General features: G+C 45.2%; 1 protein-coding gene across 2 annotated transcripts in view; it reads left to right on the top strand.

Annotated features, from left to right (window-relative positions):
- Positions 1-27,886, top strand: part of BICD2 (BICD cargo adaptor 2) — a 57,169-nt gene that overhangs the window by 13,203 nt on the left and 16,080 nt on the right. For both annotated transcript variants that reach the window (XM_053577828.1, XM_053577835.1), the window contains exon 2: positions 26,461-26,673. In XM_053577828.1, coding sequence (XP_053433803.1) covers positions 26,461-26,673 — 213 coding nt within the window. The remainder of the gene's footprint in view (positions 1-26,460; positions 26,674-27,886) is intronic.

The raw sequence follows: 27,886 nt of genomic DNA, 5'->3' as shown, positions 1-27,886 counted from the left end.
GTGCCCAAATGATACAAGATACTGGCTATCTTTTCATATTCTTACTTGGCATTTGTATATTTTCTTTAATGAGGTATATGTTCTTGATCTTTTGCTCATTTTAAAAATTGGGTTGTTTTCTCATTATTGAATTTTAAGAATTCTTTGTATATTTTGGGTACAAATCTTGTTTTACAAGTAATTTCTCCTAGTCTGTAGCTTTTTTTCATTCTTCTAACATTGTCTTTGACAGAGCAGTTTTTTTATGCCCTTTTTGCTTTTGTGGGTCACGCTTTCTAGTGATATAACCTTCATCCCCAAACCCAAGGTCTTATAGATGTTTTTCTCCATTTTTTTCCCTACTTTTCTAGTTTTGAATTTTCTGTTCGGGTCTAAGGTCTATATCTAAATTCATTATTTTGCATATGGATATACAATTGGTCCAGCTCCATTTCTTAAAAAGACTTAATGTATAAATTGCCTTTACTCCTTTGTCAAAGATCAGTTAGTTGACTGTATTTGTGCAAATCCCTTCTGGGCTTCATGTTTCTGTTCCATTAATCTATGTGATTATTTTTTTGCCTGTACCCTACTAACTTGATTATGTATTATAGTTTTTTTTTTTTTTTTTAATTGTTGTTGAGACAGAGTCTCCGCCGTTGCCCTGGGTAATGTGCTGTGGCGTCATAGCTAACAGCAATCTCCAACTCTTGGACTGAAGCGATCCTCTTGCTCAGTTTTTCTATTTTTAATAGAGATGGGGGTCTTACTTTTGCTCAGGCTCGTCTTGAACTCATGAGCTCAGGCAATCCACCTGCCTCAGCCTCCCAGAGTGTTATGTTTCTCTTTTTATGTGTTACTAATGAAGTTATGTCCCTAACTCATCTTTTCCTTAAGCCATGTGGTTTTTGTTGTGTGATTTTTGCATTGCACATTGACTTTTAGAAATGCATATGTTGGCTTGGCACTCCTAGCACAGTGGTTACAGTGCCAGCCACATACACCGAGGGTCGTGGATTCAAACCTGGCCCGGACCAGCTAAACAACTGCAACAAAAAAATAGCTGGGTGTTGTGGTGGGCGCCTGTAGTTCCAGCTTGGGAGGCTGAGGCAAGAGAATCGTTTAAGCCCAGGAGTTTAAGGTTGCTGTGAGCTGTGATGTCATGGCACTCTACTGAGGGCGACATGGTGAGACTCTGTCTCAAAAAAAAAGAAATGCATATGTCATAGGAACCAGGGACTGAGCCCCCCTCTGTCTTCTTAACATAGGGTTTGGCAGGGCCCCAGCCCTGGACTAGCAGGAATGGCCTTGATCACTGCCAACCAATGATGGTCCTTTTTTGTTTATAATCCTGAGAAAAAAGAAGAATGTATATGGTTAAAAAAACAAAACAAAACAAACAAAAAGAACTCATCTAGTACAGTTGGTTAGATTGTGGGTAAAGAGTGACTGTGCTCTTCTTCCAGTGTCTATTTTTTTTTTTTTTTTGAGACAGAGTCTTACTATGTCACTCTCAGTAGAGTGCTGTAGCATCATAGCTCACAGCAACCTCAAACTCTTAGCTTAAGTGATTCTCTTGCCTCACCCTCCCAAGTAGCTGGGACCACAGGCACCCACCACAACACCTGGCTATTTTTGTTGTTGTTGTTTTGTTGTAGTTGTCATTGTTGTTTAGCAGGTTCAGGCTGGGTTCAAAACTGCCAGCCCCAGTGTATGTGGCCGGCACCTTAACCACTTTCTTGTTTTTTAAGTTGGTCCATAGGACACAGTCTTCGTGTAATTAACCTTCTTTCTGGGCTCAGCTCATGGTCGACTCACACCTGCAAACCAGCCAGGTGAGCTATTTAACTTAGCCATCGAGGCAACAGTTAGGGAGGAGTCTTGAGTCAGGCACTGGTCAGATCTGTGTTTGAGTTCCACTCAGGCATTCACACAGACAAGATCTGAGGCTGGGTCCCTCCTAAAGTGTGACAAATGGTCCTCCCTGAGGTTCAGATGCTTCCTCAATCATGTCAGTGCCAGTTTCACCCTTACCAGGCTCTTGGGTACCTGCTCCCACCATGGCATGTGGGAGCCCTTTGCTAGTCCCTTAGTCTGGCTCCTTATCTCCCAGCCCTTCCTCTGGTCCTAGGGCTCCAGCGTACTCTGAGAACATACATCCACTCTCCCCACACTTGGTCCTCCTCTTTGATGGCTTGGGGACAGTTTCGTAGGAGTCCACACATGGACTTGTGGTCAGTTGGGTGGTGCACTGCACATGCTGTATTAGGATCTCCCAAGCATGGCATCCTGCCCCATGTCTGAACTTTCCTGTCATCAACCCACCTTCTCTCTCCTTGTTCTCTGGCTGTGCCTCAGTTTCTAGTGTGGGTTGCCCATGTGGGTACACTGGCTGGAATCTGAAATGCTGTCTTATTCTCAGGACTCACAAGAAGTGAGGCTCAGAGGGGACATGCCTGGGCTGTCTCCTCATGTTCCTTAGGGTTGCTGCCCTCTAGAAGTTGCCTTTGTTTACAGTGACCTGAGTCTGTTACCTTCACCCATAGGCTTATGTCCTTTTGGGGACCCCACATAGCCCTACATCATTGTGTGTGTGGGGGGGGGGATAAAAATTGTTCCTTCTCCACAGTCATTGCCTGTGGAATCAGTGTTGCGACTGTTGTGGTTGGACTGGGATGTAGCCCAGGCAGTCTCTACAAGAGGGTATCTAGGGTATGTGTGAGGGTCACACGACAGCATAGGAAAGAACTGCAGGCTTCCCTTCAGGCAGCCTGTCCAGGACATGCCAAGTCCAGACCCAAAGTTGTCAGGGGTCAAGGGCAGGGCTGGGAGACTAGACACCTAGGCTTGGACTGCCTCTTAGGACAAGGACCCAACATCCCTCATCTGATCCTCAGGATCTCCCCTTAGAGTATTGCAAGCCCTTTGCTGCAGGTTATCTGCAGGGGAGTTGGGGCTCGACATGTACCCAGAGCACCTGTAACTCATCACACTCTAAGGTGAGTATGAAGACAGTCTGAAGATCATTGACTCCTGCCCTTTTTTGCATCCTGGCTGCAGTGCTGCTAACAGGCCCATCTACCTTCCAGAATGTCTCTGGGCAGATTGACCATTTGTGCTGTCACAGCCTGTGACTGTCTTTCTCTTCCAGTGCCATTCTCTTAGTGTGTCCTACGGTGGGAAGGACGCTGGGGATCATAAGGAGACAACCTAAGCTTGAGGTTCTGCCACTTACTGACCATGAGCCTTTCTGAGCCTTCCTAAAATGGCTCTAATACATGCATAAGGTGAAGAAATGTGGTGAGGGTTAGAGATCAAGTGAAAAGAAAACCTCGGCCTCTGCTGGCTCTCCTGTGGTTTCTAGCCCAACCTGGTCCATGCTGCTATGCCAGCTGAGCCATCCTCCCTTGGCCTAGAACAGATGTGAGCTGGACAGCTTCCCATCAGGGCTCCCAGGCTATCTCCTCCTGCCCCAACAACAAGCTGTTGAATGAAGGTTTGTATTGGGGCAGCCAGCTGCTATAGAAGACAAGGGCTGGTCCCCAGGCCTCAGGACTGGCCCTGTCCTTGGATGGGGGAGCCAGGGTCCATGGGGACCTCTACCAGCCCTGGACGCAGCTGGCCAAAAGCCTATCTGCTGACACTGGAGTAATTAGGGTGTAATCTTCTCTAAATAGCACCCAATTCTGACTAAATCCCTCCTGCCCAGGGATGAATTCCCAGTTTTCTAAAGCAGCTTAGCATTTGGACACTGCCCAGGGCAATTAGGGTTGGTGGCTGGCAATGGGACAGCCTCTGCAGATTGATGTGGGCCTCACATAGGAGAGGCTAAGGGTGTCAGGGGCTGGTGACAGCCACCATAGCCCCACACTGTTCCATGTGTGGGTACCTCTTGGGCCCTTGGTCCTGGTGATCCCCACATTGACAAGTATAGGTACTCCTAGGGAAACAGAGGCCCAAAGGCACGTAGTGGGAAGAGTGATCTGGCTCCCTTCAGCCTTCTGCCATATGAGGGACAGATAGGCCTGCACAGGGGTCTGGGCCAGGCATATGGTCTGATGGATGAGTGACATCCGCTGGACAGGGTGTGGGCAGAGGTGAGTGGGCACTGCTCCTGGGTTGGCCCCTGTTTCCCGAGAGACCCCCACTCTTTCTTAAAGGGACTTGTGCAGCCTTCCCCGCCTCCTGCTTAATTGGTCTTGGGCCTCCTCCCTGCTCATCTGCCAAGCAAGGCTGTCTTAGCTCCTTGGGGCTCAATTACACCTCCTGCTCCCTCCCCAGTATCCCTCTACCCTTCCCCGGACACTTCCCTCCTCTAGGAACTACTCTCTGCAAAGAAGAAAAATGATTTTTTTCTTCTTCAAGTGGATCATATGACCTTACCAAGCCTCATTTTGCAAACCTATGGAATGGGAGTGATAAAAGTTTCTACTTTGAAGGGTGCTATGAAGATCTTATGTGATCTTCTGAGATCTTTAGATCCTACCTCTGTCCCCTCCTAGGGGCTCTGGAGCTCACATCCTCTGCTACCTATGTCTGCTAAGGAAATGCTTTTTGAACAAAGGGAAGAAAATTGGTCTGGGGGAGCTCCTCCTTGGAGCATCCCACCTGGCTGGGGGTGGATGGGAAGAGCTAGCTGAGGGGGTGGTGAGGTGAGGTCTTACATGAAATGCCCATCAGGTCCCTTTGGGTAGGTCACTGGGTCTGTGAGGGCCCCAGGTAGATACAGGTCTCTATTTCTAGCTTCCTAGCTGACTTGGGTTTATGTAGAATTGTGTGGAGCTGGTCGGTCTACCTGCACACCAGGATCACTGAAGGACTTTCAAAAATTCTAAACCTCGGGTGGCACCTGTGGCTCAGTGAGTAGGGTGCTGGCCCCATATACTGAGGGTGGTGGGTTCAAACCCAGCCCCAGCCAAATGCAACAAAAAAAAATAGCCAAGTGTTTTGGTGGGCTCCTGTAGTCCCAGCTACTGGGGAGGCTGAGGCAAGAGAATTCCCTACGCCCAAGAGCTGGAGGTTGCTGTGAGCTGTGACACCATGGCACTCTACCAAGGGTGACAAAGTGAGACTCTGTCTCTAAAAAAAAATAAAAAAATAAAAATTCTAAAGCTCAGGCCACAGCCAGGTCTATTAAATCAGTTTCGGGAGTGTTTCTGCTATCAGAACATTTTCACAGTGGGAAGACAAGTTTAAGAATGCTGTCCTGTCATTGCAGTTTACACTTGGGAGTCTGAACCTACCCCACTCTGCCTGCTGTGTGTGATTTGGGCCATGAGTGGGGTCCATCCTCTCAAGTTGAGAACCCAGGGTGCTTCCCTGTCTCTCCGGAGTGTGTGAGCCGAGGGAAGACCTAGGAGCCATTCCTACCACTGAGTCACTAGGGTATGTTCCTTCCAGTGGCTGCTGAAAGTGGAATAAACGAGAAGATGCCCTAAGGCAGTGGTTCTCGACCTACCTAATGCCCCGGCCCTTAATACAGTTCCTGTGGGTCACGACCCACAGGTTGAGAACCGCTGCCCTAAGGGAAACTACAAGGCTGGTCTACCCTGTACACTTTGTACCCCTGGAGCTCTCTACAGCCCCAGCTGTACTTATTCTTGTCTAGACCCACCCTGCAACCCTAGCCCCTGTCCATCCTTAGGACCTGCCCTACATCTACCCACTTCTGGCATGAGGCCTGGCACCTCCCAGCTGTATCCACATGTCCTCCATCTGTCTTCCATTCATTCCACAGATACTTTCTTAACTCTGCCACTTGTTGGGTATGGGCTTACCCTCTTCATTCCTTTACCTGCCAAGGAGGAACAGACTCAGTGCTAGACACAGGGGTACCTACAAGACAAGCCTTAGCCCTTCCTGTGTGATTGGCACCACCCTGCCCACACTGTGTATCTGGATTGTTGACTCTGACTTCCACCTGCCCTTCTTTTCAGCACCCATGATCTGAAGCATTGGCTAAGAGTGGCATGTCCACTAACTTTGGTGTTAGACTAGAACAGTGGTTCTTAACCTTCCTAAGGCCGCGACCCTTTAATACAGTTCCTGTGGGTCGCAACCCACAGGTTGAGAACCGCTGGACTAGAGGGAATTCTGCTGTTCTGAACTAGCTCCTGGACTTTTCCTTCCTACCCAGTGGATCTAGCCCTCCCTGCTGACGCAGGGACTCTTCCCACTGTCTTGGTTCATGCTGCTGGAGCTCTATCCACACAGTGCAGGCCATGAGGGAGATGGTCTTTGGAAGGTGGCACACCAGCACACACATTCACTTCTCAGCATAGCCAGGGATCTGGTGCAAAGTGCTTCTTCACAGAGCTCCCCAGCTCCTATACTGGGCTGTGACACTCTGAGGTCAGCATATAGGAGGTGGTCAGGGCTATGGCCTGATGGAGACCCAGTGGAGAAGTCACACTGCTCTGTCTAGCCCTCCAGAAGGTTCTGTCTTTGTATAGGAGCTTGGAAAGCCCCCACCCTTGGTGGCTCTTTCCCAGAGGCTGCCAGAGACCCCTGCTACCACCTTCCATATTGATATGTTTACCATGAGACAGAGCCAAGCCCCATTTTCAGTCCTGGCTGCTAACTAGATGATTCTGTTTTTATACAGCTCTCATTTTGAAATCAAGGTATAATTTGCCTAAGATGCGCAATTGTGTATACTCACGGGACTGCCCTGCAGGGAAGGTTACCCTGAGGCACTCATGCCCTTCCTGTCCACCAGTGCTTTGTTTGCCTTCTGCTATAGTGATTTGGTTTCTTTGTACTTGGCACACAGCATTGAAGGAGCTTGCAGTCTTACATGTCTGGAGTTCGTTTTCTCACTTCTGAGCAGTGTCTGCTGTGTTGTCATACCAAAGTTAGTGGACTCCAGGCATTGGTGGCTGTGTTCTCTATCAGAGTGCAGCCACCATGACCCATGCACCAGGCTTGGTGTGGACATGCGGCAGTGAGTGCTTCCACCTTTCTCAGGTAATGCCCACAGCGAGCTCTTCTACCCCTGATGTCCACAGATGGACATGGTGCCCAGCAGGGAGGCCGGCCAGCCCCTTTATCTGAGCTTTGTTCCCTCAGTAACCTGGGGATTGAGTGAGGAACCATATGTTAGGAGGGAAATGATCTCCACAATTATGAGAAGTGGGGCTTGGGGACTACCATGACAGGTTTCAGCCAGATCTGAATTATTAGGTTATTAAGTAAGAAATATCCTATTTCCTTAAATATGTATGCACAAATTAGCATCAAGATTTGACGTTACAGTCCCAACAGTATTGTACCATTTGAAACAAATCTGCAAGATAAAGAAGCTGGGTAGATGGGTTCCGCGTGAATTAAATGAGTGTCAGAAGAGACATCATCTCAAAACTTGCTTTTCTTTGCTATCACGACATAAAGGTGAACAGTTTCTACACTGTATCGTTAAGTGTAATGAAAAACGGATTCTTTTTGACAATTGCAAATGTTCAGCACAACAGTTACATAAATATGAAGTGCGGAAACATAGTTAATTGAATATCCAAAAAAGCTAATGGTGTCCATCAGGTAGTCTGGTGCTGGTATTATCCACTATAGCTTTATGAAACCTGGTAATCGATTATAGCAACCAAATGGACAACATGATGAGGATGCTTGAGATTAAGCAGCTGAGATTGGTCAATAGACGGGCCACTTCCCTTGTGAGACAATGCTGTCTCACAAATAATGCTACTCAAACTACAGAGCTAGACTTGGAAACTCTCTGTTATACACTGTATTTTCCAGATCTTACACCACCTGACTACCACTTCATCCAGGATTTTGGACCACTTCTTACAAGGGACAATATTCAATTCCCAACCATCTATGGAAAATGCATTTTGTAATTTCATCACCACTTGTTCTCCAGGCTTCATTGCTGCTGACACACACAAGCTACCCTTAAGATGGCAAAACTGTGTCGATAGTTTAGTCACATACTTTGATTAATTGTACTGCTTCTTGTTTGATATATAATAAACTAAGCTTTTGAGTCAAAGACATTTCATATTTAATGACCTAATAATAGGCACTCCCCTTTAAGCCCACGCTTTCCATATTCCAAGCTGAGACCCTGAGACCTGCGAAGATTGAGTCACAGGTATTCACACCTTGTGAATGGAAGTTTCCAGTTCTCCAAGTGGTTCTGAGGAGCAGGCAGAGTTGGGCCACTCATTAGACAGTTGAGCACCATGGGTCCAGCTACTTCTGGCTGGTCAGCCTCCTCATTCTTGCTCTTTGTGTTATAGTCACTGGGAAAATGTTTAGGAAGATGCATGTTCTCAGAGTTCAGTTTTTCACCTGTGAAATAGAGCTAATACCTCCCATGAGACAAGCTGATGAGCTTATGTTGGGGTAAACTGTCAAGTGCAGTGATGCCTTGGGATTATTGCCCTCCCTCCCTAGGCACCCTGAGTTCTCTTGCTTTTCTTTTAATAGCTGTTTTGTCCTCCATCTTTCTCCCCCTGGTCCCTCACCAGAGCTAGAGAGGTGCTGACAGCAGCCCAAGGCTGGAGGGACCTATAGAAGTGTGGAGGGGACATCTGGACAAAGATGGAGCACCCCACCCCAGTGGGTTCAACTCCTGCTACACTGCCTCTACTCATCCCTTTTACACACCTTGAGGGCTTGGAATGGGCTCATCATGAGGCTAAGCAATAGGCAGGGAATCTGGCTTACCTCCTACCCACCCCCCAGCTCTGTCCCTCCCTCATGATCTCTGAGTCCTCCTATCCCTCCATCCCAGGTTTGGGTTCATTTTCTGCTGGTGCTTTGTAGCTACTCTAACTTGTTTTTCTTGAATCACTAGCAAGACTATATGTCTATAATATTCATGGGGCGAGCAAAAGTATTTGGCTCTGTGTAAACCTGCTGTCCATTTCTTGTCACCAGTTCCTGACCAGACCTTGTGTTCTTAATATCAGGTTTTTGTTGAAGTACATTTATGGAAGTTTGATATTTCTTCTTATCTCCAATACCATTCATTTCATCATTAGCATGTAATTAAATTTCCTGTGGTACATTTGGTTAAGAGTTTTATTAATCTTTTAAACCATAGTTATATACAGTAAAATGCACAGACTTTAAGGTACATATGTGTACATCGGTGAATACACACATCATCCCTGGGGTACATTTGTAGGTTGTTAGTACTCATTGTTGCACGGGGTTTGTTTGTGTGACTATCCATACATCCCTTACCCCTTGTCAAGTAGATAAGAATTAGAGTCATTTTCAGCTTGGGGCTGTTAGACTATTCCTGTGGATGGCTGGTGCCCATTCTGTTGAAGGGCATACCTGAGGCAGTATAGGGTGGGCTGTCCTCCAGAGTAGCACAGGAGTGTGTGGGAGCTCCTGTTCTCACTATCCTCATCACTGGCCCTTGGTGTTGCAGTTGGTTTAATTCTGAGAGTGTGTAGCAATAGTTCGTACTGGTAGTAATTTGTATTTCCCATAGACCTTTTCTTATGTTTTCTGGCCATGCAAAGAGCCACTTTTGTGAATAGTCTGTGCAAGACCTTTGCCCAGTGCTCTTACTGGGTGTCTGCCTTTTTCTTATTGATGTATAAGATCTCTCTATATATTCAGGATACACATCTTTTTGCCATCAGGCAGAAGTTCTTAGGCAGTGATACAGTGAAAGGAGCTGGTGTGAAGAGGGCAAGAGGACAGCTCTGTTCCTGCTGTGCTCTGCTCTGTCACAGCCTTAGCTTCTTGGAGCCTTAGGTTTTTCCTCCATATAATGGGAATGGGAATTCTCCTGAGAACTTTGAGACAGGCATCAAGTGAAATAATATACTTGCAGAGACATATAAGTAATAGATACAGAGCAATATCTATTATTGTCCTAATAATTTCTTTTATAAAATAAGGAGAGACTTCTACCCACTAAGATGGCTCTGATCCAAAGACAGACAATAACAAGTCCCAGCAAGGATGTGGCAGAATTGGAACCCTCATAAATTGCTGATGGGAATGTAAAATGAGGTGGCCATTATGGAAATAGTTTGGCACCTCCTCAGAAAAAAAGTTAAGCAAAGAGGTAACACAAGACCCAGCGGTTTTACTCCTAGGCATATACCCAAGAGAATTGAAAGGATATATCCACACAAACCTTTGTAGATGAATGTTTATAGTATTGTTATTCATAATAGCCCAAAAGTGGAAATGAACCCACATGCCCATCAAGTGATGGAGAAACAGATGAGGCCTATTCATACAGTGGAGTAGGAATATGATTTGGCCATAAAAAGGAATTAAATTCTGATACATACTATGACACAGATGAACCTGGAAAACATTGTGCTAAGTGAAAGAGGCTCATTACAAAAGATAGCATATTGTATGATTCCATTTATGTGAAATATCCAGAACAGACAAATTTATAGAGATCAAAAATAGAATAGTGGGTTTTCAGGGTCTGGGGGAGAGAGCTAGGGAGTGACTGCTAATGGGGTCCCCACCCCTTTGGAAGGGGAAGAGATCTGTTGAGATCAGTGAATGACCTTGTGACATATCTGTTGAGGGTTCCCATTGAGTTTTTAATACCTTCCCTCCTCCCTCTCTTTTCCTTTCTTCATCTTTTTTTGAGTGAATATGGTAGTGGACAGAGATGCTGTAGTTCTGGACCTGAGTTTGAGTCCTGCCTGCCACACAGCACCTGGACTACCTCTTGATACATACTCCCGGCCTTGGCTCTGCTGTGAAATGGGCCTGCTGATGCTAATGCCCATCTTGCCAAGGGCTGTGGAGTGGAACCAGCAATGTGGTATTCAGTCCTCACCATACCCTTGGGGACTGGATGGGTCAGTAAGTATTCATTTCCCCGGTTTAGGGACGTGTGCTCTGCACAAACCTACCAGCCTAAGTACAGTCATTAGAAGGTTAAAAAAACAATAATAGTTGCTTTGCTTTTTTTCTTTTGTTTCTGGGTTTTTGTTGTGTCACTTCCCCTTTGTGAAACTTCTGCTTTGTTACTTTGTTCAGTTTCTGAAATCACAGATTAGAGAAGCTGTTCCTTTTTATCATTAATGTTTATTTTTAGTGCAGACACCCCACCTCCACTGCTTTGGCAGTGATCCTGAAGTTTTGATATATTTCTATTTTTTGTTTATTCAGTTTCCTTTTGTTTTGTTTGGTATGCTCTCTCTGGTACAGACATTATTTAAGGGATCATTTTTCAATTTTCATGTGTTTGGGTGCATGCTGACATTTTCTCATAGCATTTATTTTTTAGAACAATTTCAGGTTTACAGAGAACTTGGTAAATACTGTTTTTATTTTGTTCTTTCATGATATACAGACACATAAATGGGACTTACTCCTTTTTTAGATTGCTCTGATGTAATTCCTCATCCTTTGTGATGTCATTTCCTTGTGAAAAAGGTCTCAAAGAGGTTATGCCCTCAGTCCTGCGGTGGAGTCTTTTGTTCATGCCAGTCCAATTTGCTTGCTTGTTGCTGAGGCCTCCATCTCTTGCTCTTTGCCCAGTCGACACTTTTATTTTAGACTGGGCTGTTTGGGTCACAGTCAGTTTAATCAGCCTTTGATGGGGAATTTAATCTCTTAATGCTAAAATTCTTTATCTCACATTGTTGAGCTTGTCTTTATTTTATGTATGTATTTATTTATTTATTTGAGACAGAGTCTCAAGCTGTTGCCTTGGGTAGAGTGCTGTGGCATCATAGCTCACACCAATCGTCAACTCGGGCTCAAGCGATCCTCTCGCCTCAGTTTTTCTATTTTTAGTAGAAACGAGGTCTTGCTTTTGAGCAGGCTGGCCTCGAACTCCTGAGCTCAAGCAATCCACCCACCTTGGCCTCTCAGAGTGCTAGGATTATAGGCATGAGCCACCGCATCCGGCCAAGCTTGTCTTTATATCAGCTTAATAGGCCTGAGCCCACTCTTAAATTCAATAAGGCTTGATGCCATTTGGTCTCCTGTGGAGTCTGTTACACAGGACTCTGAACAGCACATGGGGACATCCATAGTGGAACAAGGCCATGTGTATGTATGGCCTCCAGTACCTCCCATGTTCTTCAGGCCACCCACTCCTTTATATGTGGCATTTGTTTGGGGTGTAAGTCCCTCATTCATTTAGTATTTAATAAGCACATGATTGTGAAGGCAGTGGGCAGTGAACTTGAGCTGCTGTTTCCTGGCTCTGCAGATCTCTCTGCCTCCTTCCCACTCACAAGGAGTAAAATTCTGTGAAGCGACGTGGGCCTTGCTCCAAAGGCTACTGCCCTTCCTGCAGGGGCAGAAACTAGCAATTACTCTTCATAGGCCCCGTGCCCCCCCAGGTGCAAGGTTTTGGTAGGGATATCACTTTGAAATGGAAGAGAGAGTAGACACTTCAGGGGGCTCCCCACGTGGGTGAGGGGAATAGAGAGGCTGGGGTGCTGATGATCAGTGAGCAGGTGAGTCTGGTCATTCTGTGATTCCCTAGGATGCAAGGCTTAGGGGCTTCAGCTGACTAACCAGGCGGTGGGCTCACAGACTTGGCTCCTGGGCCCGATATTGTCCGCTGGCACCCACCATAAGCCGGGCATACAGTTAAGTGCTGATACATGCTGTTGGTAAAGGTTGAGGGGATGCTGGGAAGAAAGACAAGTGCTGGGCAAGGGATATCCACAGGATGCTCCCTTCCTCTTGCTCAGCCCTAACAAGGCACCAAAAGTATGTCTACCTTAGAAGGCTGCAGGAGCGCCTGGCTGAGGCAGGCAGGCCAGGATGGGCAGCTGGTGGGATTCCTGGTATGCCAGGCCTGATTGTTCCCAGGAGGCTGGGCCTACCCTGATGTAGGCATGGGAGCCGTTCAGGGATGAATGTGGGACCAATGTGAGATCAGCTGACTATGGGTAGGCAGTGCTGGATCGGCTTCCAAGGGTCCTCGAACTGCGGCCCGCAGGCCACATGAGGCAGTATGATTGTATTTGTTCCTGTTTTGTTTTTTTTTTACTTCAAAATAACATATAGGAATTTGTTCATAGTTTTGTTTTTTTTTTAAACTATAGTTCAGCCCTCCAACAGTCTGAGGGACAGTGAACTGGCCCCCTGTTTAAAAGTTTGAGAACTCTTGGAACAAACGAGTTGCGGATCCCAGCTTTGTTGTGGAAACTTCTTCCTGGAACAAGTCTGCCTCATTGGAATGCTGAGGCTGGCTCTCCTGGCTTGGCAAGTGTTATGCCTGCTGTATCAGATGGCCAAACTGGTTTAGGAAGAAAGAATTCCCCAGGACAGCCCTGCCTGGAGGCCTGGTACCCTGCCCTGCTGGCATAGGCCTTCCCCAAGGGAGCCAGGCCCAGGGGATTGTCTGGCCCGAGGGGGGTTCTCAGTTTCCAACACAGACCTCTTTCCAGGACCTACATTGGTTAATTCAGAAACTGAAGGGTTGGCCTCTGAGAGCTAGAACTGATGGTCAGCTCTTATTATGGAGCTCTCTTGGGAGTGGGAAATGGGTGGTGCAACTTTCCTTTGTGGGTGGGTAAACTTATTTCATTAGGCAGTTGTCACAGAGCTGGGTGACTCCAGAGCAGAAGCATCTCCTATGTGTGGATGGGGAATGAGCTGCTTCTTGGAGGGATGGAGAGGAGGTGGCGGGGACCAACCAACTACATGGCAGGTGAGGTAGGGGTAGGCACTGGCCTGGGGCCACTCTTCAAACCCTGTCATGCCTCATAAATGGGCTGGTTGTAGGTGACCTTGACCTGTGGCCTGCGTTGCCTAAGCACCTAACTGGGCTTCCACATGGTAGGGTATGGCAGGGCCTTGCTTGTAGTCACAAGTGGCCTGTGGCAGAGGTAGGATGTGGGCCCAGGCAGGCGGGCTCCAGATGCGCACACACCTGTTGGCTGTCCTTTGCTATTGGGAAGTAAGTGCTCAGGGCAGTGGGTGCCTTCTGTATAGTGACTGAGGAGAGAGGGAAGGGGATTCTTGTCTAGTGGTTCAGAGGTCCTGATATGAGAACCCAGGTCTCCTTCTAACCTCACCTTGTCTTGCCTCTGTTTTGCCCATGCTGTTTCCACCTGGAGCACTTCACCCTCCTGACTCTGATCAGCTGCCACCATTTCCTCCTCTGCACTCGGCATGGGTCAGGGATGCATCCCTTCCAGCATGTGCCCATAGATTTTCTATAATGAACCAGAAAAAGTAGCACCTGAAAAGTTGTTCCAGGTGGTGGGGGTGCCCAGGTGATGACAAGGAGCTTTGCTGGTGCTGAGTCATGAAGAGAATGAGAACTGCTGCCTCATGGACTACATCTGACCCACAAACTGGTTCTGCAAATAAAATTATTTTGGAACACAACCATCAGATAGTAGCTAAAATCAAACTGCAAGAGGCGTCTTGATGTTAAGAGTCTTAAAGCCAGAAAGACTCTGCTTTTAAAATCCAGGAAGCCCATTGTTGGTTGTCATCTTCTCCTTACTTCATTGACCTGCTCCTGTTTCTGGATCTCAGCCTCAGTTCCTCTGGTGTGGGCTTGTCTTGCACACCACCTCCACCTTTGGGTCCATCAGAATCTCAGCATATTGATGTTGGACTAGTGACAAGTGCAGATACGCTGACTCTGGGGGAAGTGGCTCCCTCCTGGGCATCCAGAAGGCAGTGGAATACCTCCTGGGCATCCAGAAGGCAGTGGCACTCCCACGGGAGCAGGGAGTGATTCCCTGAACTTGTATTTTAAAGCTCTTGTTGTCAGTGGGAGGCAGCACAGGCTCTGGTATGTGAATTCTGTTAACTGACTAAATCCTTACAGCAATGACCTTAGGTTGGTGGTGTTACTAACCTAAGTTACAGATGAGGAAATTGAAACATGTCGTGGTTGGTTCCCACCACAGTCACCTAGTTGTGCTGTCATAGCTCATTTCACAGGTGGACCAACTGAGGCAGCAGGGGGTGTTTACCGTACTTTCTTGCGATGTGGTGGTGGTGGGTATGGGCTCATGCTCACAGGTGAGTCCAGGGCCCAGCCTGCCCTAACTGTCCATCTCTTGGAGGTGAGAGCACTGGGCTTGTGTCTTAAATGGGACCCTTGCCACTGTATCTTCCATCCCAAGGCCCTGTCCTATCAGCCCCATCCTGAGCACTGCACTATCCCACTTGTATCCAGACTGTGCGGCCTTGGCAAGGCATTGAGCTCTATTGTGCCTGGTTGTGCCTTGGTTTCTCTGTGTGTGAAGTAAGTAAGAGCAGCATGGAGCTGCTAGAACAGTCTGCATACACGGTTTGTTCAGTTCATGGCAGCTGCATTCACAGGATGATTTCTATAGATCTTGGGTGCTGCTGTCATTTAGGGGTGATGTCACCTGACTGGTACTTGGGTATTTCAGCTGAGTCCTTAGGGCAAGCAAGAAGGCTGATCAGAGGCTGGACTGCCCTAACAGAGACCCACCACCTCCCATCCCTACTTGGCTCCTATCCTGTTGGTCTCTTGCAGTGAGACTTGGGATCTGAGTAGGCAAGGATCACAGTGAGTCCAGACTTGGTTTGTTGTGTGTCAGCGACTAGCAGGCTGTCACTGTTTCTGCCCTGTTCCAGGGGTGAGGATAGGGAGGTCACAGAATTGATGCACTTACAGAGGCCACCATAGCCTCTGTAAGTTCATAGCCCACCAGGCCTGCCCCCTCCCAACCTAAACCCTCCTTTGATTGTTCCCTTCATTCTCTGCCAGACATGGCCTGGGGCTGATTGTAGCCATTTTTCCTGCCCATATCCTCTTCATTATCTTCAAATTCTCATTGCTCAGGCTGTTCCTTCAGCTGAGACCACTCTTCCCACCATGTTTGGTTTTGAAACCCTGTATCTGAGCCCCTGTGATTTCTCCTTCCTGGCCTGGAGACCCTGCTCCTCTACATTTGACAGACCCAGCCTATGTTCTGCAGCCTGTCTTGAGGCCACACCACTGAGGGAGACCTAGCCTCCCCAGCCATATCAAGCCCAGGCTCTCTGTAGGCACAGATGATTGTGCCCTGTCCACATGGGTGTGGCTGAACATGAAGCCAGCTTTCTTGGGGGACAGAATAACTTAGTTCAGAAAACAGGCCAGGATCCCTCCCCTAGGCACCTGACTGGTTATGACCTCATCCCTGGGCTCACCCATCTGTGTTGGATCTTGCCCAGCCTAGGTAGCTTTAGAGCAGTGGGCAGGGTGTAGGCCTGGAGCCTACATCAAACACAGAATCCACCAATAGCCAGTACAGCCCCCGGGGGGGCATCACTAAGGTCCTGTCTCCTCCTCAAAGCCCAGATGAGCACAGTCCTATGGTCCAGAAGGGTGGGAGCTTAGGCCTTTCGCATCCCTGTCCCCTTTCTTCCTTAGATTAGCCAGGGAAGTTTGTGGGCAGGGATGGGATGGAGGTCACATCTGGGGTCCCCTCCCGAGGCTGGATCTTGATAGCAAAGAGTCTTCTATGGTTCCTGAGAGGTCCATGGTGAGGTAGGGGAAATTGCAAGATAGTAAGCCCACAGCTGGTGACCACCAAATCAAACGATGACCACCACTTCTTTAGGCACTTACTTAGGAGGAGACTAGAGGAGACAAATGGCCTGTGGAGGGTGGAGAAAGGAGTGTCTTGGGGGAGGCAAATTTGGGGATAGACTTAAAAGCCTGCATTGGATTATGTGAGGTGGGGTTGAGGGTATTTTGGTCAGAAGTTCAAGTAGATGGGCTGAGTGACCAGGGTGCTGTCTTACCTTTCTGACCCTCAGTCTCCTGGCCTATAAGCTGGAGACAGCAACCAACAGGGATTGGTTTTCTGTTTTGTAGGTTTATACTTTCTAGGTTGGAAGGGTATGATGCTTCAGAAACATCTTCAGGTTTTTTTTTAAGCACCTTTGTAGAAAACTGCATACACATATTTATTCACTGTTAGTTTTCATATAGGTGTATGCTCATAAGGCCATCAACATAACCAAGATAAGGAATGTGTCCCTTACCTCACATGTTTCCTTATCCCTATTTGTAGTCCTGACTTCTTCCCCCACTTTCAGGGGACTGTGGTATAGATTCATTTGCACTGTATCAAGTTTTATATACATAGACTTATATAGTATTACTGTGGAGGCTTTTGGTCTGGCTTTCCACTAAGCTCATTTTGAGATATAGCCATGTTAATGTGTGTATCAATAGTTGATTCCTTTGGTTGCTGAGGAGTATTCCATGGTATGGCTGCACCGCACTTAAAAAAAAATCCTTTTTCCTGTTGATGGTAACTCATTTGTTTGTAGTTTGTTTTGTTTTGGCTATTACCAATATACACATGCCTGTTCAAGTCTTTATGGACATATGATTTCATTTCTCTTGGGTTAGTACCAAGGAGTGGATGTTAGTTACTAAGGACTGTGCCATGCATTAGATATATATTTATCTTTCTAAGAATCTGCCAAATTCTTTTCCAAAGTGGTTGTACTGTTTTACCTTCCCCACCAGCAGCATATGAGAGCTTCATTTGCTCCACACCTGTGCCAACACTTGATAGGGTCAATCATTTTGATTTTAAATACTCTTAACACAGCAGTTCTCAGCCTGTGGGTTGCAACCCATGGGAACTGTATTAAAGGCTCGCAGAATTAGGAAGGTTGAGAACCACTGCTAACAGATATGTAATGGTATTTCATTGTAATTGCAATTTGCATTTTCCTTGTAACCAATATGTTAATCATCTTTTTATGTGATTCTTTCCCATATTTCTTGGGTGAAGAATCTATTCAGTTCTTTTGCCCATTTTTATTATTGTGTTTTGAGAGTTCTTTACATATTCTGGATATAAGTACTTTATCAGGTATGTGATTTGCTAAGTTTTTCTCATTCTATAACTTGTCTTTTCATTCACTTAACATACCTTTCAAACAATCTTACCTTCCTAATTTTGAAGGCCAGTTTACCAATTTGTGGATTGTGTCCAAATTCACAAGCTTATCTGCTGTGTTTTCTTCTAGAAGCTTTATACTTTTAATATTTCAGGCTATGATTCATTTCGGATTAATTTTTGCAGTATATGGTATGAGGTATAGCTTGAAGTTCATTTTTTTATATTGATAGTCTTTTATTCAAGCATCATTTGCTAAAAGATTATCCTTTGCCACCAAATTGCCTTTGTCAAATCAGTTGACCATTCTTGTGAATCTCTTTCTGGAGTGTTTTTTCTGTTCAATAGATTTGTTTCTCTGTTTTTGGGGGGTGGGGGTGGGTTGCTGATACTGTACCTCTTGATTACTTTAGGTATATAATAAGTATTGACTTCAGGTAGGATCAGTCTTCCTACTTTTTCTTTTTCAAAACTTTGGCTATTCTAGATTTCCATGTGGATTTTAGAAACAGCTGGTCACTTTCTACAAAATTAGTCAACTGGGATTTCGATTGACATTGTGGTGAATTGATAGGTCAGTTCGTGGAGAACTGACATCTTTAACAATCTTGAGTATTCAGGCCTGTAAACAAAGTATAACTCTCCATTTATTTTGTTGGTTAATTTCTTTCACCAGTATTTTGTGAATTTTAGTGTATAGGTATTGCATGTATTCTGTCAAATTCAAGCATGAAAGTATTTAATATTTTTGATAGTATTATAGATAGCATTTGTTTAAATTTTCACTTTCTGAAAAATTTGATTTTTATATTTTGATCTTATATCTTGTGATCTAAAGTCACTCGTTCTAGTTATAGTAGCTTTTTGTATATTCCTTCAGATTTTCTATACAGACTGTTTTTATAATCTATGAATAAAGACATTTTTATTTCTTTCAAGTCTGGATGGCTTTTGTTTGCTTGTTTGTTTTCATTCTGCTTCACTGCACTGTAGGCTGGAAATTCAACTACAGTGTTAAGCAGAAATGATGAGATTCCATTCTTCAGTGTTAAGTAATGTTAGCTTTGAGGTTTTTGGAAAATGCCCTTTATCAGGTTGGAGAAGTTGCTTTCCATCTTGCTGAGAATAATCAGCAGTGGATGCTAAATTTTATGAGATGATTTTCCTGAATCTTTTGAGATGATCAAAAGATTGTTTTTCTTGATTGTTAATATATTGAATTACATTGATTTTTCCAATGCTAATTAACCCAATATTCCTTCAATAAGCCCCATGTTATCATGATGCCTTTTTATATATTGGGAGATTCTATTTGACAAAATCTTATGAAGACTGAGGGATATTGGTCTGTAGTTTCTTTTTTGTAGTGCCTTTGACTTTGATAACAGGGTAATACAGGCCTCAAAATTAGTGAAAGTATTACCTCCTCTTTAGTTTCTGGAAGAGTTTGTATGAATTGGACTTACTTCTTTTTTAAATGTTTGATAGTATTCATCAGTTTAAACTGTCTGGACTTGTAGTGTTCATTGTGGGAAGGTTTTTAATTACACATTTAATGGCTCCTTAGTTATAGGACTTTTCTTTTTGAGTGGGCTTTGATGGTTGTGTCCTTTAGGCTATTTGTCCATTTCATCTAAGCTTTATTGGCATAAAGCTATCCATGATAGACTCGGCGCCTGTAGCTCAGTGAGTAGGGCACCGACCATATACAACGAGGCTGGTGGGTTCGAGCCTGGCCTGGGCCTGCTAAACGACAATGACAACTGCAACCATAAATAGCTGGGCGTTGTGGCGGGCGCCTGTAGTCCCAGCTACTCAGAAGGCTGAGGCAAGAGAATTGCTTGAGCCCAAGAGTTTGAGGTTGCTGTGAGGTGTGACACCACGGCACTCTACCGAGGGTGACATAGTGACACTCTTGTCTCAAAAAACAAAAAAAAAAAAGCTATTGATACTACCTTATTATTCTTTTAATATCTATAAAATCTATAGTGTACCTGCCTTTTATTCCTTATAATGATAATTTGGTCTTCTCTTTTTTACTGCATGATTAATCTGACTAGAGGTTTATCAATTTGATTGATCTTTTCAGAGAACTTGCATTTGGTTTCATTGATTCTTATCTGTAATTTTTCTGTTTTATTGATTTCCACTTTGGTCATTATTTCCTTTTTTCTTACTTTGGGTTTAATTTACTCTTTTATTGTGTTTTCATTTCTTAACTTTTTTTTTTTTTAGACTCACTTTGTTGCTCTTTGTAGAGTGCTATGCCATCACAGCTCACAGCAACATCAAACTCTTGGGCTCAAGCAATCCTCTTGCCTCAGTATTTTATTTTTGGTAGAGATGGGATCTCACTCTTGCTCAGGCTGTTCTTGAACTCATGAGCTCAAGTGATCTACTCACCTTGGCCTCCCAGGAGTGCTAGAATTACACTGCGTGAGCCCCTGCACCTGGCCCGTTTCTTTACTTATTGACGAAAAACATAGCATAAATCGTAAGTGTGAATTTTTACAGGCTAAACACCCATGTAGAAAACACCCAGATCAAAAATCAGGATATCACACTCCCCCAGAATCCATCCTCAAGTACCCTCACAGGCTCTAACACTCCCCCATTCCAAGGGTTGCCACTCTCCTGACTTCCAATAGCACAGACTAGTCTTGAATTGGAATCACACAAGTGGAATATGGAATTGGAATTATATGATATTCACATATTTTCTTTTGTGTCTGGCTTCTTTTACTCAGCATTATATGAGATTCATCTCTTGCTATCTGTATGATAAAAGTTCATGCATATTTCTTTCTATATAGTATTGTTTGTGTGAATACAGCATGATTTACTTACCCATCTCCTGATGACAGATACTTGAGAACTCTAGTTTCGGCTTTTGTAAATTATGTTTCTATAAATGTGTCTTTTCATGCACTCATGTAAGTGTTTCTCTTCAGTATATGCATTTGGGTGGAAGTGTCAAGATCTAGAATCGACAGGTGCATATTTACCTTTAGTAGACACTATTTTCCTAAATATCAATTATAGCCGTGCACCAGAGTATGAGAGGTCGTGGGATTTTAGGCCAGGAATGACAGTGTGTCTCGTAGTTCACTATTGATGTTATCAAATGTTTGTTGAGCAACTGAGTGAATGTGCCAATACCCATGGAAAGGGAAACGGTAATACTGGGCTAGCTGAGCTCTCCTGAGCAAAACTCTCATCAGACACCATCCTGAGCCTATGGTACCTGGTCTGTTTTTAAAGATGGAAACTGAAGTTATTGGTTAGGCTGCCTTTTTTTTTTTACCCTAAAATAGGCAATTTAGTGCTATAAGTATGCACTTAATTACTTGCTTATTGTCTTACCATAAATCCTCGTATACATTTCATTTTCATTCAGTCAAAAATACTTTCTAGTTTCCCTTTTGACTTATGGGCTACTAAAAAATGTTATTTAGGTGCTAAGTATTTGGGGGATTTCCCAAATCCTTTTGTTAATTGATTTCTCGTTTAATTTTGTTGTAGTCAAAGAACACACTTCATATGACCTGAATCCTTTTAAATTTGAGACCTGTTTCATGGCCCAGAATTTGGTCTATCTGGATGAATGTTCATGTACACCTGGAAAGAATATGCATGCCATTGTTATTGAGCTGGAAGTTTCTATAAATGCCAGTTAGGTCAAGTTATAGTATTACTCATGTCTTTTGTATCATGAATTATTGAGAGAGGAATATCAAACTCTCCTAACTAATTTTGGATTTGTCTGTTCTATCAGTTTTTGCTTCATGTGTTTTAAAGCCTTGTTATTAGGATTATATTCTCTTTGTGAATGACCCCCTATTATACTGAAAAGACTGTCCTTCCTGGTGATATTCTTTGCTGTGAAATCTATTTTATATTAATGGAGTTAGCCTACCTTTCTTTTGATTAGTGTTAGCATGATTTATCTCTTTCCATTCTTATAACTATTTTACATAGCTTTAACAGCTTTATTTATTTATATAATATACTTAGCATATAATTTACCAATTTAAAATATAATTCAATGGCGGTTAGTATTTTCACAGGGCTGTCCATTTATCACCACGACTATTTTATTTTATTTCATTTTATTTTTTACTTTGAAACAGAATCTCGCTCTGTTGCCCTGGGTAGAGTGTCGCAACAACTTCAATCTCTTGGTTTCAGACAATCCTCTTGCCTCCACCTCCCCAGTAGTACCCTCTGCAATGCGCAGCTAGTTTTTCTATTTTTGTTTTTTTGGGTTTTTTTAGTAAACATGGGATCTCATTTTTGCTCAAGCTAGTCTCCAACTCCTGAGCTCAAGCAGTCCACCCACCTTGGCCTCCCAGAGTGCTAGGATTTATAGGCATGAGACACTGCACTTGGCCACCACAACTATTTTTATTAGCCTATAACAGATACCCCAGACCCCTGGTTGTTACCACCTCCAACCTCCACCTCCATCCCTTGGCAACCACCAATCTATCAGAATAGATTTGCCTATTCTGGACACTTCATGTAAATGGAATCATATAGTATGTGGTCCTTTATGACTGGCTTTTTTCATTTAGTATCGTTAATCTATGTTATGCTATGTATCAGTAATTTGTTTCTTTTTATTGCCAAGTAATATACTCTTTTGTTTGAGTGTACTACCTTTTATTTACCCACTCATCAGTTGGTGAACATTTGGATTTTCCACTTTGGGGCTATTATGAATAATGCTACAATGAACATTTGTGTACAGGATTTTGTGTGGATGTGTGTTTTAATTTCTCTTGGATATATACCAAAGAGTGGAAATAACAGAGTGGGAGGACTCACAATCCTATTTCATGTAATTTCTCATTATTTTAGCTGCTTTTTGCCCCTTTGCAATTTCATAGGAATTTAAAAATTGGCTTTTCCATTTCTGCAAAAAAGGCCTTTGGAATTTTGATAGGGGTTGCATTGACTCTCAAGTTATTTTTTAAAGAGAAAAGTCTTTTGTACTTGTCATTTCTTAATGGAGATCTAGATTTCCATTTGGTATCATTTTTCTTCTACCTAAAGGGTTTTGTTTAATATCTTGTAACACAAGTCTGCTGTTAATAAATTCTTCCAGCTGTTATATGCCTGAAGTCTTTATTTCACCCTTATTTGAGAACAGTTTTCACAGAGTATAGTGTTGTAGTTAACAGTTGTTGTTTTTAAGATGCTCCACTCTCTCCTGGCTTGTCAGAGAGATCTACTGTCATTCTGATCTTTGTTCTATCTGTGTAGATCATGTATGATTTTTTGTGTGGCTGATTTTAATTTTTTGCCATATCACTGGTTTTAAACAATTTTATATTATGCCTTGAGGTTGTTTTCTTCTTTTTTCTTGTGCTTGGAGTTGATGAGCTGCTAGTATTTATGAGTTTATGGCTCTCATCAAATTTAGAAATTTTTTAGTCATTCTTTCTTCAATTATTGTTTCTGTTCTCCTCTTTCTCTCCTTCAGGGATTCTAGTTATCCATATATTAGGCTCCTTGACATTGTCCACACTTCACTTATACTCCATTCAGGATGTTTTAATTTTTTTAACCTTTGTATGTTTCATTTTGGGTAGTTTACTGTGTTTTTAAGTTGACTAATCTTTTCCTTCTGCACTATGTATCTGTGTACTTTTCATCCTTAGAAGTTTGACTTGGATCTTTTTGTGTCTTTCTTGTCCCTGCTTAGTGTGTTCGGTGTTGCCCTCTGTCCCCCAACTGGTGAGATTCAGTTCTGCTACTTGCTTTCATGGCCTATCTACTCCTTTCTGTGCCTGGATCAGGTCTGAGTGCTGTTGATCAGTGTTTCTGCCCTTATCTTGGATCTCCCTCTTTAACTCCCCCTTCTCTTTTGCCTGGTGATTGTTGATTAGATGCCAGGATGTGGGTCTCACCTGTTAGGTGATGGATGTTCTTGTATGCCTGAATGTGTTTTTGTTTGTTTGTTTTTGCAGTTTTGGGCCGGGGCTGGGCCTGAAACCGCCACCTCTGGCATATGGGGCCGGCACCCTACTCCTTTGAGCTACAGGTGCTACCCGGCCTGAATGTGTTTTTGAGCTTTGTCTTGGAATGTAATTAAGTGATTTGGAAACAGATTGATTCTTTCAGGTTTTGTCTTTAAGCTTTGGTCTGTGGTATCAGAGCAGTGTTTAATCTAGTTAAATTTGCTAGACCTTGGGAGTATTCCACCCACTGCCTATGAACCAGGAGGACTCTTCTCTGGCTGGTGGGAACAGGTGTTTTTAGCCTACTGGTGAGGTTTGTTCCTTCCACTGGTGGGGATTGTTCCTTCCACCTCTCCATGTGGACCTTTCCCCACCTTGGCGGCTTCCTGAGCCCTGTACTCAATGTTAGTGATGAGTGTGTCTGTCTGCAGGTCTGTCCATCTTTGCTGCCTTGTCACCATCTTTCAGTCCCTTCTCCTCAACAGGTTCTGCCACAGCCCCTCTTTCTGTGCTGTGGCTCGGAGATTCTTTAAGGGGGTGAGAGTGTTCATGTATCTCCCTTCATCCTGTCTCTCATCACCTGGTGCTCATAACTTGAACTCATTATTTATTCATACTTTCATTTTCCAGAGGATTTTTTTTTTTTCGGTTTGTTTTTGTTTTTTACACTGGAGGTAGATCCAGTAACTATGACAATCTCATCTTGACTAGAGGTGGAAGTCTCAATTGCAGTGTATTTCAAGGCTGAGACTAGAAGGCCTGGACTTGAATGGTATGTTACAGCTTTTAGCTGTCATACCACGAGAAAGCCTCTGAGATGATGTCTGTGTCCCCAACTCCAGGTTCATGGACATATTCTGAGCAATCCCATGTAGTCCTCCCGACTAGGTCCTGCCTGCATATCAGGAGGCCTGGCTGGTCTGGTACTGCCAGTGCTGATCTGCTGCCTGTACCCTCTGTTACCCCATAAGGGACTTGAGGCCCTAGGTTGGGGCCATTCTGTGTCTGGCTTCCCTTGTGGCCTGGGGCGGCTGGCCAGGATGGGGCAGTGTAGATAAAGCAACATGTGATTTGGTCTTTGCCTGGGACCAGAGTAAAGGAGAACAGAAGGAAAATCATAGAGCTGAGTTGACTTGGCTTGAAAAGAAACTGACATCAGAGTTTCTTTGAAGCGTCCCTCAGAGTGAGAGCTATGTCAGTGAATGGGGGGTGTGCAGTTGAGCAAGACCCAGTCTCTTAGGGAGCATGGGTGACACAGGCATCGGTGTGGCTCCCAGTTCCCTGTATGTGGTCTCAGTGCTAGTGTTGGTCCTCCTGCTGAGCTGTGACATCCTGGGCCTCCACACAGTATAAAGCATGCACGTTACAGCACATGTGTCACTGCATATGTCACCACATATGCTACAGCACACGTGTCTTCCAGACATGCCTGGCCCTCACAGTGGTGTAAGTAAGGTCAATCTGCCTTCCCCTTGGTTCCACTGAAGGCCCCATGGGATCCTCTTACTCAGGCCAGACTTTGGTTTCTTTTCCAGGCCTGTCAGGAGAGAAATCAGTTGCTTTCTGTGTTTTGTTTGTTGATATTAGAAACTGCCTAGCTTAGTAACATGTGTGGCTTTGCACTTTTTCCCAGTATTTTCTTGGACTGAATTCCTAGATTTAATACTACGTAGTAAATGAGTGAAAAAGAAAGCCATCCATTTTCTTCCTCTTCAGTAGCCCCTCTCTTGATCTTGTTTCCTGCCATGATCCTGGAGTCCTGTAAAGAGGTTCCCCCTGAGAGGGCTGTGGTGGGGACCACTGGAGGTAACACATACTGCAGGCCCATAGAAGCCCTGTCCTGCTGTGCTATATGGGGGTAGTGGGTTGTGAGAGAGAAGAGAAGAGATGACATCTACTGAAGGCCTGGCCTCTTGTCAAGAGCACACAGTGGGAAGCTATGCCAGCCTGGGTCCTTGAGAAGGGATGTGGCACAGTTGCTGACCCTTGGGGGTATAGGCAGGCAAGCATCCTGGGCTAGGCCAGCACCTTTTTGTTTTTAATTGCTCCCACCCATAGGGTGTGTTTGAGCCCCAGGGCCTTGTACCCCATTGCCACATGCAGCCCAAGGCCCTTGCTTTTCATCCCTCTGTCTAGAACATGCTAGTGCCTTCCCTCTGGGCCCAGGTGCTAGCTGGACAGAGAGGGTGGCACAAATGGCTGGCCTCTCTGGCTGGTTCTTACCATTGCTGCCTTCCTCAGGCCTGGGCTCAGACCACCCGCCCAGGTTTCTCCCAGAACAAGTGGAGAATGGGTTGGCATCAAGCAGCAGGATGACAGACTTCCTCTGCTTCGTTGGTGTGTGGCTTGTGCACTCCACTCCAGAGCCTTGGTTTCCTTGCCTGGAGTGGGGAAGAGGTGGGGGTTATTATCCCTCTGCCAGCCTCCAGCTGTTGTCAGCATGCCCACTATGGTACCCTGACGCTGGTGCTCAGTTTTACCATCACACATGGTGAAGTGAGCTTAGATACTGTTTGATGTGTGTTTGCATAAGCACATGCCGCAGACCCACCTCCTACATCAAGGGAGCTCCCTCCCAACCCACACTCACTGTTTCTGTCATTGTGTGCTCACTGCAGTGTGTCACCTGTTAGCGTGGGTCTGCATTGCCTAGCGACCCTGTTAAGCCTATCTCTTAAGTGTCTTATCTCCTGATGCAGGCCTTCGGACAGGCGCACACAAACCATAAGAAAGTAGCTGCAGACGGCGAGAGCCGGGAGGAGAGCCTGATCCAGGAGTCAGCCTCCAAGGAGCAGTACTATGTGCGGAAGGTGTTGGAGCTGCAGACAGAGCTGAAGCAGTTACGTAATGTCCTCACCAACACGCAGTCTGAGAACGAGCGCCTCACCTCGGTGGCCCAGGAGCTGAAGGAGGTGAGGGGGTGAAAAGGGACCTCGTCTGTTGCTGTGATAGTGTTGCATGACAGATGTGCCCAAACTGAGTGCCTGGTCCAGGCTGGCCGCTGAGAGACTGCAGCTGGGCGGTCTGGCTTGCTTTTGTCCCCAGGCCTTGCTCTTATCCCCAGGTCTCATCTTCCGCAGCCCATGTGGTGGAAGGGACAGAGATGGACCCACAAGCTCCACCATAACTGGGTTGCTTCTGTCTTGTTGGTAAAGTCCCATAAGCAAGCCTACAGCAAGGAGGTAGTCAGTTGGGGAGGGGTGTGGTCAGACACTTGGGGAGGCAGAGGACTGGTGCCCACAGGGACGATCCTTATCATTAGATTCTTCCCTGCCTAGGAAATGTTCTGTATCACTCAGGGCCTGCACTGTGCACAGCTATGGATTAAAAAACAAACTTGAATGTTTTATGGAGAGTCGAAGTACGAGTGTGTATGTCTGAGATTTAGGGATGGCAGCCACCACCAGTCATCCTAGCTGCTGCATCCCCGCCTCATGTGCACAGCATGATGCCATCAGCAGGGACTGGGTAAGTCTCTTACTTTGCACTAGAGCCAGTGTTAGCCCCAGGTCGCCACAGGCAACTGTGACTATGCATAGGCCCTGCATCTGGAAATGGGTCTGTGGTGTCCTCTCATGAGCTTGTGAACATAAAGTCAGAGAGACCAGCTTGGCTTTTGGGCCCTGATGGAGGGCAAGGGCCAAAGGAACACCTGCTCACAGCCTTGGAAGCAAAGGGCCCAGAGTCATGGAAGGTTGGGCTGCCCAGGGGAAGAAGGTGACCCAAACAGAATTTGGGAAGGTGTCTGTGGGGAAGGGAGCCTGTGTAGGACAAGTATGGCAGGAAGAGAGTTTGGAGTGCTCTCTCCTCAGGTTGACAGGGAGGGTGTCACTAGCTCCAGGCCAGAGGCCAAGGGAAGGTTGAATGGGTCCCTCAGTGTCCTTCCTCACTGATTCGTGCTTACTTGGGCCCTGCAGAGGAGCCTTGATGTACAGAGGCATGAGCAAAGCCTCGTTCCCAAGGGGTTGGGGGCGTATCCTCAGTGGCCAAGGGCATGGAGGGTTATTGAAGGAGAGTTTTGCAGGCCTCAGTCAGGGCCCTGAAAGAGGCACAGTCCAGTTTGGGTTTGGTGGCTGCACAAAGAGTAAGCGGTTGGGAATAAAGATGGAGCTGGGAGCCAGTGGA

This window comes from Nycticebus coucang, chromosome 2, assembly GCF_027406575.1.
Source record: "Nycticebus coucang isolate mNycCou1 chromosome 2, mNycCou1.pri, whole genome shotgun sequence".
In the NCBI taxonomy this organism is placed as follows: Eukaryota; Metazoa; Chordata; class Mammalia; order Primates; family Lorisidae; genus Nycticebus; species Nycticebus coucang.
The sequence above is the reverse complement of the archived record's forward strand: the minus strand, read 5'-3'. Positions and strand labels throughout refer to the sequence as shown.